The sequence below is a fragment of the Carcharodon carcharias genome, chromosome 19 (assembly GCF_017639515.1).
Source record: "Carcharodon carcharias isolate sCarCar2 chromosome 19, sCarCar2.pri, whole genome shotgun sequence".
Classification (NCBI taxonomy): domain Eukaryota; kingdom Metazoa; phylum Chordata; class Chondrichthyes; order Lamniformes; family Lamnidae; genus Carcharodon; species Carcharodon carcharias.
The window spans coordinates 562,484-577,906 of record NC_054485.1 but is presented as its reverse complement, the minus strand read 5'-3'; the positions used below and the strand labels follow the sequence as shown (position 1 = coordinate 577,906).

Genomic DNA, 15,423 nt, shown 5'->3' with positions numbered 1-15,423 from the left:
CACGCAGCCAGCCGGCAGGTAACGTCTCTAGCAGGATGGAGGTGAGTGAGAACGGGCCAAAAGATTTTAGTCTATAAATTCAGGATCTTCGTACAGTTGGTGTTTTTTATATTTCACAAGCACACAGCAGATCCACTTGAGGTAAGGCTGAAAGAAAATATATTTTTTTCTCTTTAATTTTGAATTATTACATCTTTTTAAAATAAGCTTTCTGTCTTTTTTCTTGTGGGCTCATTTTGTTGCAGATCATGATTTATTTTTTAAAAATTGTTGCAAAAATTCTATTTTGTGACCACACTAGCTTTATGTTAATCATCATAATTTGTATGTGTCCTTGTATTTGGTACACTTTGTAAATCTACAAGGATAGGTAAGACTGGAAAAATGGGCATAATCTTTTAAAGGCTTAGTCCATTTTCCGTGGGTTCTCAGGATGCGGTGTAGATTAAGTTGATTTATGTTAGGCAGTTGGTCACCTAACTGACGTTGAATAGGAAATGAAATGTTCATTGGAGAGAATTGCTTCTTGGGCCAGTTGTCATTACAGGTTCCACAAAGAAAGACTTGCATTTATATAGTGCTTGTGCTTTATATGACCATCAGACATCTCAAAGAGCTTTACAACCAATGAAGTACTTTTTGAAGTGAATTCACTTTTGTAATGAAGGAAACATGGCAACTAATTTGCGCTCAGCAAACTCCCACAAAGCAGCACTCGAGTGTCAGCCTTGACTTTTGTGCAGTAGCCCTGGACTGGAACTTGAACCTGGAACCATATGATTCAGATGCAAGTGTACTGCTAACTGAGCTGACACTCGGCATACAGTGGCTGACTTTCTTTTTGATTTTGATTTCATTTGTATAATTTTGATATCATTATTGTGAGACCTGTCTTTTACTTTTTAATACCTTGGAAAATTCCTAAATTGTTGTACTATTCTAGGGAAATCTTGTTGGACATTTTCTGTTTTTAATTATTGTTTAAATGAAAAATGCCAGTACTCCATACCCACATTGATGTGGCCATAGACAAAAATGATTCATCCAGAAGGTTTCCCCCCAATGCTCCAAGGAGCCTAATGGCTTTGGCTCTCAGATTTGTATATGTGCCCATGCCTCTGTGGGCACCTCCTGGGTTGAGGTACACTTGCTGTCCCTAACCTGCTTAGCAGCACTCACCTCTCCTGACAGGTGCCGCGGCTCTAGGGCTGCTGGTCCTTTGAACCAGCAGCATTAAGAGAGCACCCCCCCCCCCCCCCCCCCGGTTACCCTTTTAATGGGATGTCGGAGGCTACTTCTGGGAATATTGCTGCTGGCAAGTGCAGGCTCCAGATACCCGTTTGGTCATGACATTGGGTTCCAGAGCCTTTGGGAAAATTCAGCCCACTGTTTCAGGTTGTTGACCTTTTATCAGATCTGACAAAAGGCCATGGACCTGAACTATTAGTTTTGTTTCTCTTAACAGGAGCTCAGCTGAACTGCTGAGTATTTCCAGTATTTTCTGTTGTTTCAGGTGTCCAGCATCCAGAGCATTTTACTTTTGTAAACAATACAAGAGTCAAGGTTTTCAACTATCCACCTGTATGAGCTTGAAATGAAAGCCCTATGGGCTAAATCTATTCATGTCAGATGTAATGATGGCTTTTGAAGTAATGTCTCAGTAGAAGGTCCGAAAGGTTTTGATTTTGTGTAAGTCTGAATTCTCCTCTACATTCACTTTTATTATAAATGAAGCACTGGCATGTAATGTGAAAACTTTAGTGACCAACACAAAAGGGGATGTGAGGAAGAATTTTTTCACCCAGAGGGTGGTGGGAATCTGGAACTCACTGCCTGAAAGGGTGGTGGAGGCAGAAACCCTCATAACATTTAAGAAGTATTTGGATCTGCACTTGCGAGGCCATGGCCTAGTGCTGGAAAATGGGATTAGAATAGTTAGGTACTTGTTTGACCAGCGCAGACTCGATGGGCCGAAGGGCCTTTTTCTGTGCTGTAGATCACTATGACAATCTTTGATGAACCTTCCCTTTCTCCCCACCCCACCAATTCCACAAAAAGTTGATCTTTTGAGTTTCATGAGAATGGGGTAATTTTTCTCTTGCAAAATTGTATCCATATAAGGCATCTGTTAATACCAACAGGTTCAATGGTCTCCTCATAATGAAACAATCCTGGCATCAAGTGGAACAGATCGCAGACTGAATGTATGGGATTTGAGGTAGGAGTTCCCCTAACCTAATGCAATCACTGATTCCAGAGTTACAACTCTTATAATTTTGGGTTATAGGTTCATATCTCTGCTTTGCCCTAGTGGATATGCTCTGGGTTTTATAGCTATTTTAGGATGGCAAAGTACTATGCACGAGAGCTCTAATCAACAGGAGGAACGGATAAGGCTAATAGACAGAAAATTGAAGCTCTCTGAAAGTGCAACTTTTTTCCAGCTGGGCTTGTCAGGCTGTTGGCAAAAATCTCAGTTCTCTGTTCCCTTTGCTGAAAATAACTCGGAGAATTTTCTAACTAGGAATTGAAGACAATCCCTTATAATGAATATAGTAATGGCTTGAGAGAGTGGAGATTGGGCATGAGCATTTCTGGTGTGGCTGTTCTGAAGGGATAAAAGCATCCTGTGTTGTAAAGGTCCTAATTTAAATGAGTTTGGGTAACCTCAGTAAACACTGAGCATGGCCCAATTGCACAAAAGCTGCAAATTGGCAAACTCCTGCAATTGCTGGCTTTGCTCCAGAGATCGTATGGTTGCTAATGTTGGGGATGGGGATTGTCTCTGTTATTAAAGTTTAAAATGAACATTTTCCCTTTGTCAATTTTAAAGCTGAATCCTTCACTATCGCTAGGTCAAAATCCTGGGATTCCCTTCCTAACAGCAGTGTGGGTGTACCTACACAGCTGACTGCAGCGACTCGCCACAGCCTTCTCGAGGGAAATTAGGGATGGGCAATAAATGCTGGCCCAGCCACCAATGCCCATGTCCCATAACATAAGGACATTAGAAATAGGAGCAGGAGGAGGCCATTTGGCCCCTCGAGCCTGCCCCGCCATTCAATAAGATCATGGCTGATCTGCCCCAGGCCTCAACTCCTCTTTCGTGCCAACTCCTCATAGCGCTTAACTTTCCCCATATTTCAAAAATCTGTCTACCTCTTTAAATACTTTCAGTGATCTAGCCTCCACAGCTCTGGGGTAGAGAATTCCAGACATTCACTACCCTCTGAGAGAAGAAATTCAATCGCATCTCAATTTTAAATGTGCCCCTTTACTCTGTAACTATGTCCCCTAGCTTGAGATTCTCCCACTATTGGAAACATCTTCTCAATATCTACCCTGTCAAGCCCCCTCAGAACCTTGTATGTTTCACCCCTCATTCTTCTAAACTCCAATGAGTAAAGGCCTAACCTTCATTCTTGTCATTCTTGATAAGTCAACCTCTTCATCCCAGTAATCAGCCTAGTGAATCTCCTTTGAACTGCTGCCAGTATATCCTTCCTTAAATACAGGGACCAAAGCTGTACACAGTACCCCAGGTACAGTCTCACCAACACCCTGTGCAGTTGTAACAAGACTTCCCTATTTTTAAACTCCAGCCCCCTAGCAATATAGGCCAAAATTCCATTTGCCTTCTTAATTATTTGCTGCACCTGCATATTAACTTGTGTTTCATGCACAAGAACACCCAGATCCCTCTGTGCTGCACTTTTTTGGAGTCTCTCTCCAGTTAAATGATAGTCTGCCTTTTGATTCTTCCTACCAAAGTGCATGACCTCACACTTTCCTACATTAAACTCCATCTGCCAAGTTTTTGCCCACTCGCTCAACCTATCTATATCCCCTTATAGATTCCTTATGTCCTCAACACAACATGCCTTCTCCCCTAATTTTTTTTTTTATCGCCAGCCAATTTGGATACATTACACTCTGCCCCCTCCTCCAAGTCAAATAATATAAATAGTAAATAATTGAGACCCTAGGACTGATCCTTGTGGCATTCCACTAGTTAGGTCTTTCCAACCCGAAAAAGATCCATTAATCCTGACACTGTCTTCTGTGTGTTAACCAATCCTCAATCCATGCTCATACTTGACCCCCAATACCATGTGCAATAACCTTTTATTGGCACCTTATCAAATGCCTTTGGGAAATCCAAATATGCTACATCTACCAGTTCCCTTTTTATCAGCTCTGCTTGTTATACCCTCAAAGAACTATAGCAAATTTGTCGAACATGATTTCTCAAATTAGTATATTAAAAAAAATCTTGAACAGGTTTGTAGTTTTAAGAAGTTATTAGACTATCCTTAACAAATCCTTACTTTTAGCTATGTTAATTTTGGTGCCTATTGTCTCCAAGTGCTGTTTTAATTAATTTTCATTTCGAAGTAGCAGCACTCTGGTCCAGTCTACAAAGTGGACTGTCCTGGTAGAGCCATTGTTTCAACCTGCTCATGACCCACTGAACTTATTTCTTCTGCTTTAGCTCTATTTTTTCTCAATTTCCCCAGCCTCTCCCCACCTACATCTGTGATTCTTCTGACACCCTCATCATTTCAACAATTTCAAGTTTCCCAGCCCTAACTGCCTTCTCGTCACTATAGCCATACAACCTCTACACCTCCATCCCCCACCAGAACAGTCTGTGAGCTCTCTGCTTCTACCTTGAAAGGAGGCCCAAACACTGCCCATTGACCAGAATTTTTTTTTATATTTAATGATCTGTTCATTTTTTTATCCTTTTTCCCCCCAAACCCACCCTCCCCCCCACAGGGCTACCTGTCACTAGTTTTTATGTTTTGCTCTCACCAGTGCTGAGCCTTGTTCTGCTATTAACACCTTCTGCTACTTTACCTTCATGCCAATCTAGCACCTTCTTTACTCTTCACCACTACCATTAACATGCCCTTTGTCTTGTGTCTGTTACATCTTTGCCAATCTCTCCTTAGCTGTCATCTATCCCTGACCTTCTATTTTGTTCCACCTGCTCCACCCTCTCTTAAACAGCATAAATCCATCATATTTCTACTTTAGCTCTGAAAAAGAGTCATACAGATTCAAAACGTTAACTGTTTCTCTCTTCACAGATGTTGCCAGACCTGCAGAGTTTTTCCAGAGCTTTCAGTTTTTGTTTCAGCTTTCTAGCATCCACAGGATTTTGCTTTTATTATTATGGTCTGTGTTGGGGATGATTGGAAATAGGAGAAGAAGCCCTGCATCTGTTTGTGCTTTTGTCAGCCACTGTTAGGACAGTTGACTCTATACTGCTCACTGCTTTCAAGATTTTGCCTCCTTCTATAGTATGTGCTGTTGGTTGCAGGTGGACTGTATATCTGCTACCACCAGCACACCAACATCATGAAAACCTTTTGGTTCCATGTGTACTTTTTCCCCAGTATGAATATTTGTAATGGATTCTTATTTTCTTTTCTAGCAAAATTGGAGAGGAACAGTCACCTGAAGATGCAGAGGATGGTCCTCCAGAGCTGTTGGTAAGCGATTACATTTCCAATACACAATTTTTTCCCCACTTCTGATTTTTCTTAAGCAGTGATTTGTTTTAGAATTCACTTCCACAGGTAGGTGCAGCCGTTTGAAGCCTTCTCCCAAAGGACTTATTTATGTGAAAGTCTAGATAGTGTGGCTATCTTGAATTTGGGAGGCATCACAGCTGAGCACAGTTCTGTTCTTCAGTGCGCTTAATAATATGTTTCAGTGGATACCTATTGTGGCAGTTTTCTTTCCCTTGTTGCAGGTTGTCAACACTTGAACCTTCTTCCTCACTTAGTGCAGACTGGAAGACCTAGACTTAAACCTTCCCTATCTACCAATGTGCCCATTGCCTTCAGAATTGCATTCAGAACTCTGATCCCTCGTGAGCCTACAGACAGCTGCCAGAAGACAGATTTGTCCTGAATCTCTCTCTCCTGGCAATTCCAGTATGGCTGATTACCAGCAGAATGCACAAAACAGAACACATAGGCCAGAATCTTCTGGTGGGTGGGCCCTGCACCCCGACACATAAAATGATGCAAGGTGATGTCAGGCATGCGTCCCAATGTCACTGCACGCCATACCGATCTTCAGTTTGGTGGGCGCACACCAGAGTCGGCTCTGTGCCCGCCAAACTGCCAAAGGCCTGTTAAGGCCATTAATAATCTAATTGAACTAATTGTCAGGGCTGCCCGTCCAACCTTAAGGTTGTTGGGCAGGCGAAGAGCCCAGGCAGCCTTCGTATTTTTCATGGAACCTCAACCACGGGCGGGATGAGGTTTCATGAAGGGTTTATAAATTCAATAAAAGGTTTCAACAAAATTCATAAATATGTCCCAGCTCAATTGGCCTGCCCACGTAAAATGGCGGCACACAGATGATCGTGGCCGGCAATCAGCTGCGCTCCTGCCCGATGGGGAGAAAATTTGCCCTGTAATTTCATGTGTACAGGGCTCGTTTTAATTTTGTTGAAATGAATCGTGAAGAATTTAAATAATTGACTTTAACTCAAAAATTTGAGAGCATTCTATGATACGGAATTCTGGAACGTGCTTCATTTCGAGCTTGAAGTTTTAGTGTTAACTCAGTGTGTAAAGGCAAATTGAATAATTTCATACAATCAAAGAATGGTATTAGCACAGGAGGCCATTTGGCCTGTCGTGTCTGTGCTGGTGGCTGAAGATGGCCCCACCTCTGGTGCCCTCTCAGACACGCGTGATCTTACTCCCTGCATACAAAAATGTTTCCTTACTATGCTCAAGAGTATTGTTCCTAGGATTATTTAGCTTGGTACAATACATTACAGGCGAAAAAGTCAAATCATATGTAGGCTCTTTCACCCAGCGTTCTACAACTCCAAATTCATTCTCTTTCACTTGAGTAAAACTCAGTGAAAAGAACTAGCTCCAAAACTGTGCACCTTGGGCCAGAATTTTTGACCTTGCCGGGCAGGCACGGGAGTGGTTACAAAGCCAATTAACAGCCAGCCAGCAGCGCTGCCGGGATGGGGGAGGGCAGGCGCGGAAGTTGGTGCATGCGCTCAGATACACGCATTGAAAGCTCCGTGAGGCCCAGAGCTGCTTCAGGGAGCTGAAGATTGCTAACTTTCTTATTTTTCATGTTATAAATGTTAAAAACGTCCCCTCATGTGACCCTGTCGGATGTTATGAATTTTTAAAATTTTGATTTAATTTTTAATTGCTGTTGGAAACCTCATCCCATCTGTGGATGAGGTTTCCTAAAAAATCCAAATGGCCTTTTTGCCTGCCTGCCTGCCAACCTTAAGGTTGGATGGGCAGTGAAAACTTTCATTCAATTAGAACTTTAATGACCTTAATAGGCCTGCCCACTTCCATGCATGCCCGCTGACTGAAATATCGCCCAAATGCACAATGACATCGGGGTGCCTGCCCACTCAGCGCAAATTTCTGCCCTTGGTATATTTTATAATTCAAATGCACAAAGCATGAAAATACCACTTTTCATTGTATGTTGTTAAAATTCAAGTGGTGGGAGGACAAAAAGCAGCTGCAGTGTAGCTGCAGTCAGACCCTTTCTCCTGCTCAATCCCTGCAGAAAAAGGAAATTAAAGTCTTTGAAAAATTAAGACAGTGTGGCAAGCTTTTAGATGTATTAATTTAGATTGGTAAAGCAGAGGCAAAATAACCCTTTTTTGTATTTCAGTTTATTCATGGTGGTCACACAGCTAAGATTTCAGATTTTTCTTGGAACCCAAATGAACCATGGGTAATTTGTTCTGTATCTGAAGACAATATCATGCAAGTGTGGCAGATGGTGAGTTTTGACACATTGCTACATTATCTATAACAACATTTTCCTTCTTCCTTTGTCAAGTGAAAATGCCTCAGTGATGTAAATAAACACAAATCGAGCATTGTGTTTAGAAAGTGCAGTGAATGGACTTCAGATGCCTGGTTATATTGTACCTGCTCAAGATACGGTGAAATTATTGATGTTATATATAATCCAAAAACACAGCTTTAGTTTTCACATGTATGCTGATGACATCCAGCCCCACCTCACCACTACTTCTCTTAACACTTGCACTGTTGGTAAATTATCAGACTGCTTATATCTACGTCTTGTACTGGATGAGCAGACATTTCCTTCTGTTAAACATTGGGAAGATTGAAGCCATTGCTTTCAAACCCTGCTTGAAAGTCTGTTCTCACGCTACCAGCTCTCCTTGGCAACAGCCTGAGACTAAACCAAGCTGTTTGTAACCATTGTGCCATGTTTAATCCCAAAATGAGATTCCAGCCACATATTGGGCCATCATCTCCATAGGTTTGCCCTGTCTTAAGCTTATCTACTGAAACATTTGTTTCATGCCGTTGTTACTGCTAGACTCGCTAATCCAATGTACTCCTGGCTAGCCTCCCATATTGTACCCACCATAAACTTGAGAGATCCAAAACTCCACTACCCAAGGCTTAACTTGCACCAAGTCTTGTTCACCTATCATTCCCTGTGCCCATGACCTACACTGGCTTTCAATCAACCAACATCTTTGTTTTCAAACCCCTCCATGGCTTTGACCCTCCCTGTCTGTGTAATCTCTTCCAGCTGCACAACCCTCTGATACCTGCGCTCTTCAGGCCTCCTGAGCATCCCAGATTTTAATTGCTCCACCACAGGTGGCTGTGCTTTCAGCTGCCTAGACCCTAAACTCTGAAATTCCACTCCCTACGCCTCACCAGCTCTCTACCTCGCTTTTCTCAGAGAACCATGGATGACCAGAGATATTCAGGTTATGATGAGAAGGAAAAGAGAGGCTTTTAGCAGGTACAAGGGAAGCAAATCAGCAGAGGCATTAGTGGAGTACAGACAGTGCAGGGTGGAGCTTAAGAAAGCAATTAGGAGAGCAAAGAGGGGATATGAGAAAGCTCTGACTGGTAAAAGTAGAGAAAATCCCAAGATATTCTATAAGTATATCAATGGGAAGAGGATAACCAGGGAAAGAGTAGGGCCCATAAGGGACCAAGGGGGCAATCTATGGGTGGAGTCAGAGGACAAATCTAGTGTTGAATGAATACTTCACGTCCGTCTTCACCCAAGAGAATGAGGATGAAAGTATCGAACTCGGGGAGAGAAAGTGCGAGGTTCTTAAGCAAATTGATATTGGGAGTAACAAGGTATTGGAAGTGATGGCTGGCTTAAAAGTGGACAGATCTCCAGGTCCGGATGATTTGTGTCCCAGACTGCTGAGGGAGGCAAGGGAGGAAATTGCAGGGGCTCTGACCCAAATTTTTAATTCCTCTCTGGCCACGGGGGAGGTGCCAGAGGACTGGAGAACAGCTAATGTGGTTCCACTATTTAAGAAGGGTTGTAGAGATAAGCCAGGGAACTACAGGCCAGTGAGTCTCACGTCAGTGGTAGGGAAACTATTGGAGAAATTTCTGAAGGAGAGAATCTATCTCCACTTGGAGAGGCAAGGTTTGATCAGGGATAGTCAGCATGGCTTTGTCAGAGGGAGGTCGTGCCTAACAAATGTGATTGAATTTTTTGAGGAGGTAACCAGGTGTGTAGATGAGGGTAGTGCAGTTGATGTAGTTTATATGGATTTCAGCAAAGCCTTTGACAAGGTCCCACATGGGAGACTTATAAAGAAGGCAAAGGCACATAGGATACAGGGTAATTTGATAAGGTGGATTCAAAATTGGCTTAGTTGTAGGAGGCAGAGGGTGATGACAGAAGGATGCTTTAGTGACTGGAAGTCAGTGTCCAGTGGTGTACCACAGGGATCTGTGCTGGGTCCCCTATTATTTGTCATTTATATAAACGACATAGATGACTATGTGGGGGGTAGGATTAGTAAGTTTGCAGATGACACAAAGATTGGCCGGGTGGTTAACAGTGAGGTTGAGTGTCTTGGGCTACAGGAAGATTTAGATGGGGTGGTCAAATGGGTAGATAAGTGGCAGATGGAATTTAACCCTGAAAAGTGTGAGGTGATACACTTTGGAAGGAGTAATTTGACAAGGAAGTATTCAATGAACGGCATGGCACTAGGAAGTTCTGAGGAACAAAGGGACCTTGGCGTGTGTGTCCATAGATCTCTGAAGGCGGAGGGGCATGTTAGTGGGGTGGTGAAAAAGGCATATGGGACACTTGCCTTTCTCAATCAAGGCATAGATTACAAAAGTAGGGAGATCATGTTGGAGTTGTATAAAACCTCAGTGTGGCCACAGCTGGAGTACTGTATGCAGTTCTGGTCGCCACATTATAGGAAGGATATGATTGCACTGGAGGGGGTGCAGAGGAGATTCACCAGGATGTTGCCTGGGATGAAACATTTAAGTTATGAAGAGAGGTTGGATAGACTTGGGTTGTTTTAGTTGGAGCAGAGAAGACTGAGGGATGACCTGAACAAGGTGTACAAGATTGAGGGGCATGGACAGGGTAGATAGGGAGCAGCTGTTCCCCTTAGTTAAAGGGTCAGTCACGAGGGGACATAAGCTCAGGGTGAGGGGCAGGAGGTTTAGAGGGGATGTGAGGACAAACCTTTTTAACCAGAGGGTGGTGACGGTCTGGAATGCACTGCCTGGGAGGGTGGTGGGTTGCCTCACATCCTTTAAAAAGTACTTGGATGAGCACTTGGCACATCATAACATTCAAGGCTATGGGCCAAGTGCTGGTAGATGGGATTAGCTAGGTAGGTCAGGTGTTTCTCACGTGTCGGTGCAGACTCGAAGGGCCGATTCCGTGATTCTCCTGTAAGGCTTCTTAAAACCGACCTTTGATAAGCTTTTGGCCGTCTGAACTAATGTCTCCTGATGTGGCTCAGTGCCATTAATTTTAATTGATATAAAGTATTCTGTGTGAAGCACCTTGGCACATGTTATTACTGTAACTTTGTTGTATAGTGCTACAATATAATACTGGCAGGCACAGTATTTGAATGTACATCAGTTTCAATGTGTTTGGCTGTACATATTTAAATTTGTAAGTTAAAAGCAAAATACAGCAGATGCTGTAAATCTGAAACAGAACATGCTGGAAAAACTCAGGTGTAGCGGCATCTGTGTAGAAAGAGAAACAGAGTTAATGTTTCAAGTCTGTATGACTTCTTCAGAGCAAAAAGTTTTAGCAGCATGCTACACCTGAGTTTTTCCAGCATTTTCTGTTTTTGTCAAAGTTTGTAAGTCTTGGATCTCTGTGATACGTATAGACAGGTATTGTTTTTAAAATACCATTTGGTTGTAATTGAGACTTTTTAAAATTGGAACTTGGCTTATGCTTTGTGTACACCTGAATTGATAACAGGATGAAACACACTTTTAAACTGATTATTTGCTGCTGATTTTTATGTGTTTTTGATGCATAATAGAACAAGCGCTAGGAGCAGGAATAGGCTATTCAGCCCCTCGAGCCTGCCCCGCCATTCATTACGATCATGATTGATTTAATTTCGGCCTCAACTCCAATTTCCCGCCCTCTCCCCATAACCTTTCAACCTGTTACTAATTAAAAATCTGTCTATCTCCTCCTTAAATTTATTCAGCGTCCCGGCATCCACTGCAGTCTGAGGTAATGAATTCCACAGATTCACGACCCTTTGAGAAAAGTAATTCCTCCTCATCTCTGATTTAAATCTACCACCCCTTAGCCTAAAACTATGGCCTCTCATTCTAGAATGCCCCAGAAGGGGAAACATCCACTTCACATCTACTTTGTCTATTCCCTTTAGCATCTTATCTACCTCAATTAGATCTCCTCTCATCCTTCTACACTATAGTGAGTATAGGCCTAAACCGCTCAATCTCTCCTCATAAGACAAGCCCTGCATCTCTGGAATCAATCTAGTGAACCTCCTCTGAACTGCCTCCAATGCAAACACATCCTTCCTCAAGTAATGGGACCAAAACTGTGCACACTACTCCAGGTGCGGTCTCACCAATGCTGTGTACAGTTGCAACAACACTTCCCTTATTTTTAGACTCTGTTCCTTTAGCAATAAATGCCAAAATTCCATTTGCCTTCCTTATTACCTGCTGTACCTGCATACTAGCTTTCAGTGATTCATGCACGAGGACACCCAGATCCCTCTGCACTGAAGCGTTCTGAAGTTTCTTTCCATTTAAATAGTAAGTCGCCTTTTTATTCTTCTGACCAAAATGGATAATCTCACACTTATCCACGTTAAACTCCATCTGCCAGATTTTGGCCCATTCACCTAACCTGTCCATATCCATTTGTAAATTTCTTATTTCTTCATTGCAACTTACTTTCTCACCTATTTTGGTGTCATCTGCAAATTTAGCTATAGTACCTTCTATCCCTGAATCCAAGTCATTAATATAGATTGTAAATAGTTGGGGCCCAAGGACCGAACCCTGTGGCACCCCACTAGTTACAGCTTGCCATCCAGAAAAAGACCCATTATCCCCACTCTCTGCTTTCTGTTGGTTAGCCAATCCTCTATCCAAGCTAATATATTACCCCTAACTCCGTGTGATCTTGTGTATTAATCTTTTGTGCGGCACCTTTATCAAAGGCCTTCTGGAAGTCCAGATATACTACATCTGCAGGATCCCCGTTATCCAATTTGCTTGTCACATCTTCAAAGAACTCTAGCAAATTAGTCAAACACGATTTATTCTCCATAAAACCATGTTGACTCTGATGGATTGCATTTTGACTTTCCAAATGCCCCATTACTACTTCCTTAATAATGGATTCTAGCAATTTCCCTACGACAGACAAACTAAGTGGTCTATAGTTTCCTACTTTCTGCCTCTTCTTACCCCACCCCCCCACCATTTTTTTGAATAAGGGTGTTATATTAGCAATTTTCCAATCCACTGGAACCTTTCCAGAATCCAGGGAATTTTGGAATATTATAGCCAATGCATCCACTATCTCCGCTGATACTTCCTTTAAGACCCTGGGATGTAGGCCATCAGGTCCTGGGGACTTGTCACCCTTTAATCCCAATAGTTTGCTCAGTACTTTTTCTCCAGTGATGGTGATTGTTCTAAGCTCCTCCTTCTTTGTACTCTCTGCACTACCTGTTACTATTGGGGTGGTACTAGTGTCCTCCACTGTGAAAACTGAGGCAAAATATTGATTAAGCGTCTCTGTCATTTCTGCGTTCCCCACTATTAACTCCCCAGTCTCGTCCTCCAAGGGACCAACATTCACTTTAGCTACTCTTTTTATATATTTGTAGAAGCTTTTGCTATCAGTTTTTACATTTTGCGCTAATTTTCTTTCATAATTTACCTTTGCTCTTTTTATTTTTTTTTTTGGTAACCCTTTGTTGATCTTTAAATGTTCCCCAACCTTCCAGCCTGCCACTGGCCTTTGCAATTTGGTATGCCTTAGTTTTTGCCTATGTTACCTTTAACTTCCTTGCTTAGCCATAGATGCTTTTCCCCCTCTTACCATCTTTCTTCCTCATTGGGATATATTTTACTTGGGAGGAATTGAATATCTCTTTAAATATCTGCCACTGTTCATCAACTGGGAAATAGTCAAAAGTTCAAGAATGATTCCACTTTTTGCTGTTAATGTATAAAACTGTCAAAATGTGTGCATTATTTTCCCATTATGCATTTATATTCCTATAGTCTGAATATACAAAAAGGTGACTGATGTATAACATTGGGAGAATCATTCCATTCACATTTCCATTTAAAATTTACATGTGTTCACTTTTTTGCTAGTTTTATGCACCTGGACTGGAAAATTTAGCCCAGTGCCTTGGTTGACTTCCTTCATGACTCCTCCCACACGTACCTCCGCCATGTGCAATTTGGATGTTGTTTATAGCACTTTTTATTGTAACCTTAGATGAAATTTGCTAACGCAGCCCAGGAATCAAATGTGGCTTAGCACCACACACTAGCAGTGCTGTTGTTTGTCAGGCCCTGTTACTATTTTGTTAATGCTTCAGTTCTTGAGATAGAATTGATTAGGGACCATCCAAAATGGATTGTTCTTCCAACTTTTTTTTAAGCTTATGACGTTTTTAAACAAGACTTTCTTAACTATTTTGTTTTTCCACTAGGCTGAAAATATTTACAATGATGAAGATCCTGAGGGAGCTCCTGATCCAGAAGGTCAAGGCTCATAGTCGGTTCTAGTTTTCAATTGTACTTTTTCTACACAGACATGAAATTCTGCTAATGCTGTTTTGGGAGAGCTGGTTGGTGTGTAACCACCACCTCCAACTCCAGGAGTTTGGATAAAATGTATGTCCTCCAGTAAGGACTTAAAAATTTTTATGATTGCCTGTACCCCACAAACCCTTTGCCCCATTATGTGCCCATCACGGTAATGTGCTGACATGTCTACATTTCTACAAAAGCAAAATACTCCGGATGCTGGAAATCTGAAATAAAAACAAAGTGCTGAAAATGATCAGCAGGACAAGCAGCATCTGGACAGAAAAGAGTTAATATTTCAGGTCTCTCTGTGACATTCATCAGCATGGTTCTGATCATTTCTCACAGACCTGAAGCATTAACTATGTTTTTCACTCCACAGGTGCTGCTTGACATGCTGAGTATTTTGAGCATTTTCTGTTTTTTGCCTGCATTTCTATTTTGCTAATAGGAAGTAAAGCAGCTTGTTGTCCTGTTGTGTACCATACATATTTAAAGGCTTACCCCCTGACTATCTGGATGCTGCAGTCTGTTGTGCTCACTGTTTATTTTGAGATACAAGTCAGTTAAACCAATTGAATATTCTCTATGAGAGGGTCTTACTAAATAAAAAAGTGCATCAGTCCCAATAAAATAGATGTTTTTCTACATAAAATGTTAAATGTGGATTTCTTTATCTGTCTTTTATTAAATTGCTTTGATGTAGTGGTTCATCATAAATAAAGTTACTGCGGTAAAATGGGATTTGAACTTTACATGGGTTGATGAGTAAAATGTTCTGCCTGCCTTTGGGGAGGAAAAAATGTCTGGTGTGAAATCCCACAACAAAAAATTTGTCTTTGTTTTTCACGTACAGCAGGCTTTACACCTACCTCGTTTGGTTTGGATGATAAATTGCAAGTAAAATTGTGATCCAATTTATCGATGGGGAATTTTAAAAACATAAAGAGGAGGCCAAACAAGCTCTTGAGCCTACTCTGCCATTCAGTGCAATCATAGCTGATTTTCTGCCTCAACTGTACTTCCTGTCCACTCCCCAAATCCCTTGATTCCCTGAGATCAAAGATCTATCTTTCACAGCTGTGAATAAATCACTAAATCAATGACTGACCATCCATAGCCCTGTGGGGTAAAGAATTCCGAACATTTGAGTGAAGAAACTCCTCATTCAGCTTTGAATGATTGATCCCTTATCGTGAGACTATGCCCCCTAGTTCTAGATTTTCCAGCCAGGGGAAACAGACTTTCAACATCTACCTTGTCAAGCCCTCAAGAATTTTGTTTCAGTGACATC

The 15,423-nt window shown here is 41.9% G+C and overlaps 1 protein-coding gene across 4 annotated transcripts in view; it reads left to right on the top strand.

Moving 5' to 3' along the window:
* The window catches only part of LOC121291697 (histone-binding protein RBBP4), a 52,534-nt gene extending 37,650 nt beyond the window's left edge, over nucleotides 1-14,884 (top strand). For all 4 annotated transcript variants that reach the window (XM_041213187.1, XM_041213186.1, XM_041213188.1 and 1 more), the window contains 4 exons: nucleotides 2,142-2,218; nucleotides 5,441-5,498; nucleotides 7,684-7,794; nucleotides 14,033-14,884. In XM_041213187.1, coding sequence (XP_041069121.1) covers nucleotides 2,142-2,218; nucleotides 5,441-5,498; nucleotides 7,684-7,794; nucleotides 14,033-14,098 — 312 coding nt within the window. In that variant the 3' untranslated portion in view covers nucleotides 14,099-14,884. The remainder of the gene's footprint in view (nucleotides 1-2,141; nucleotides 2,219-5,440; nucleotides 5,499-7,683; nucleotides 7,795-14,032) is intronic.
* The last annotated feature ends 539 nt before the right edge of the window (nucleotides 14,885-15,423 follow it).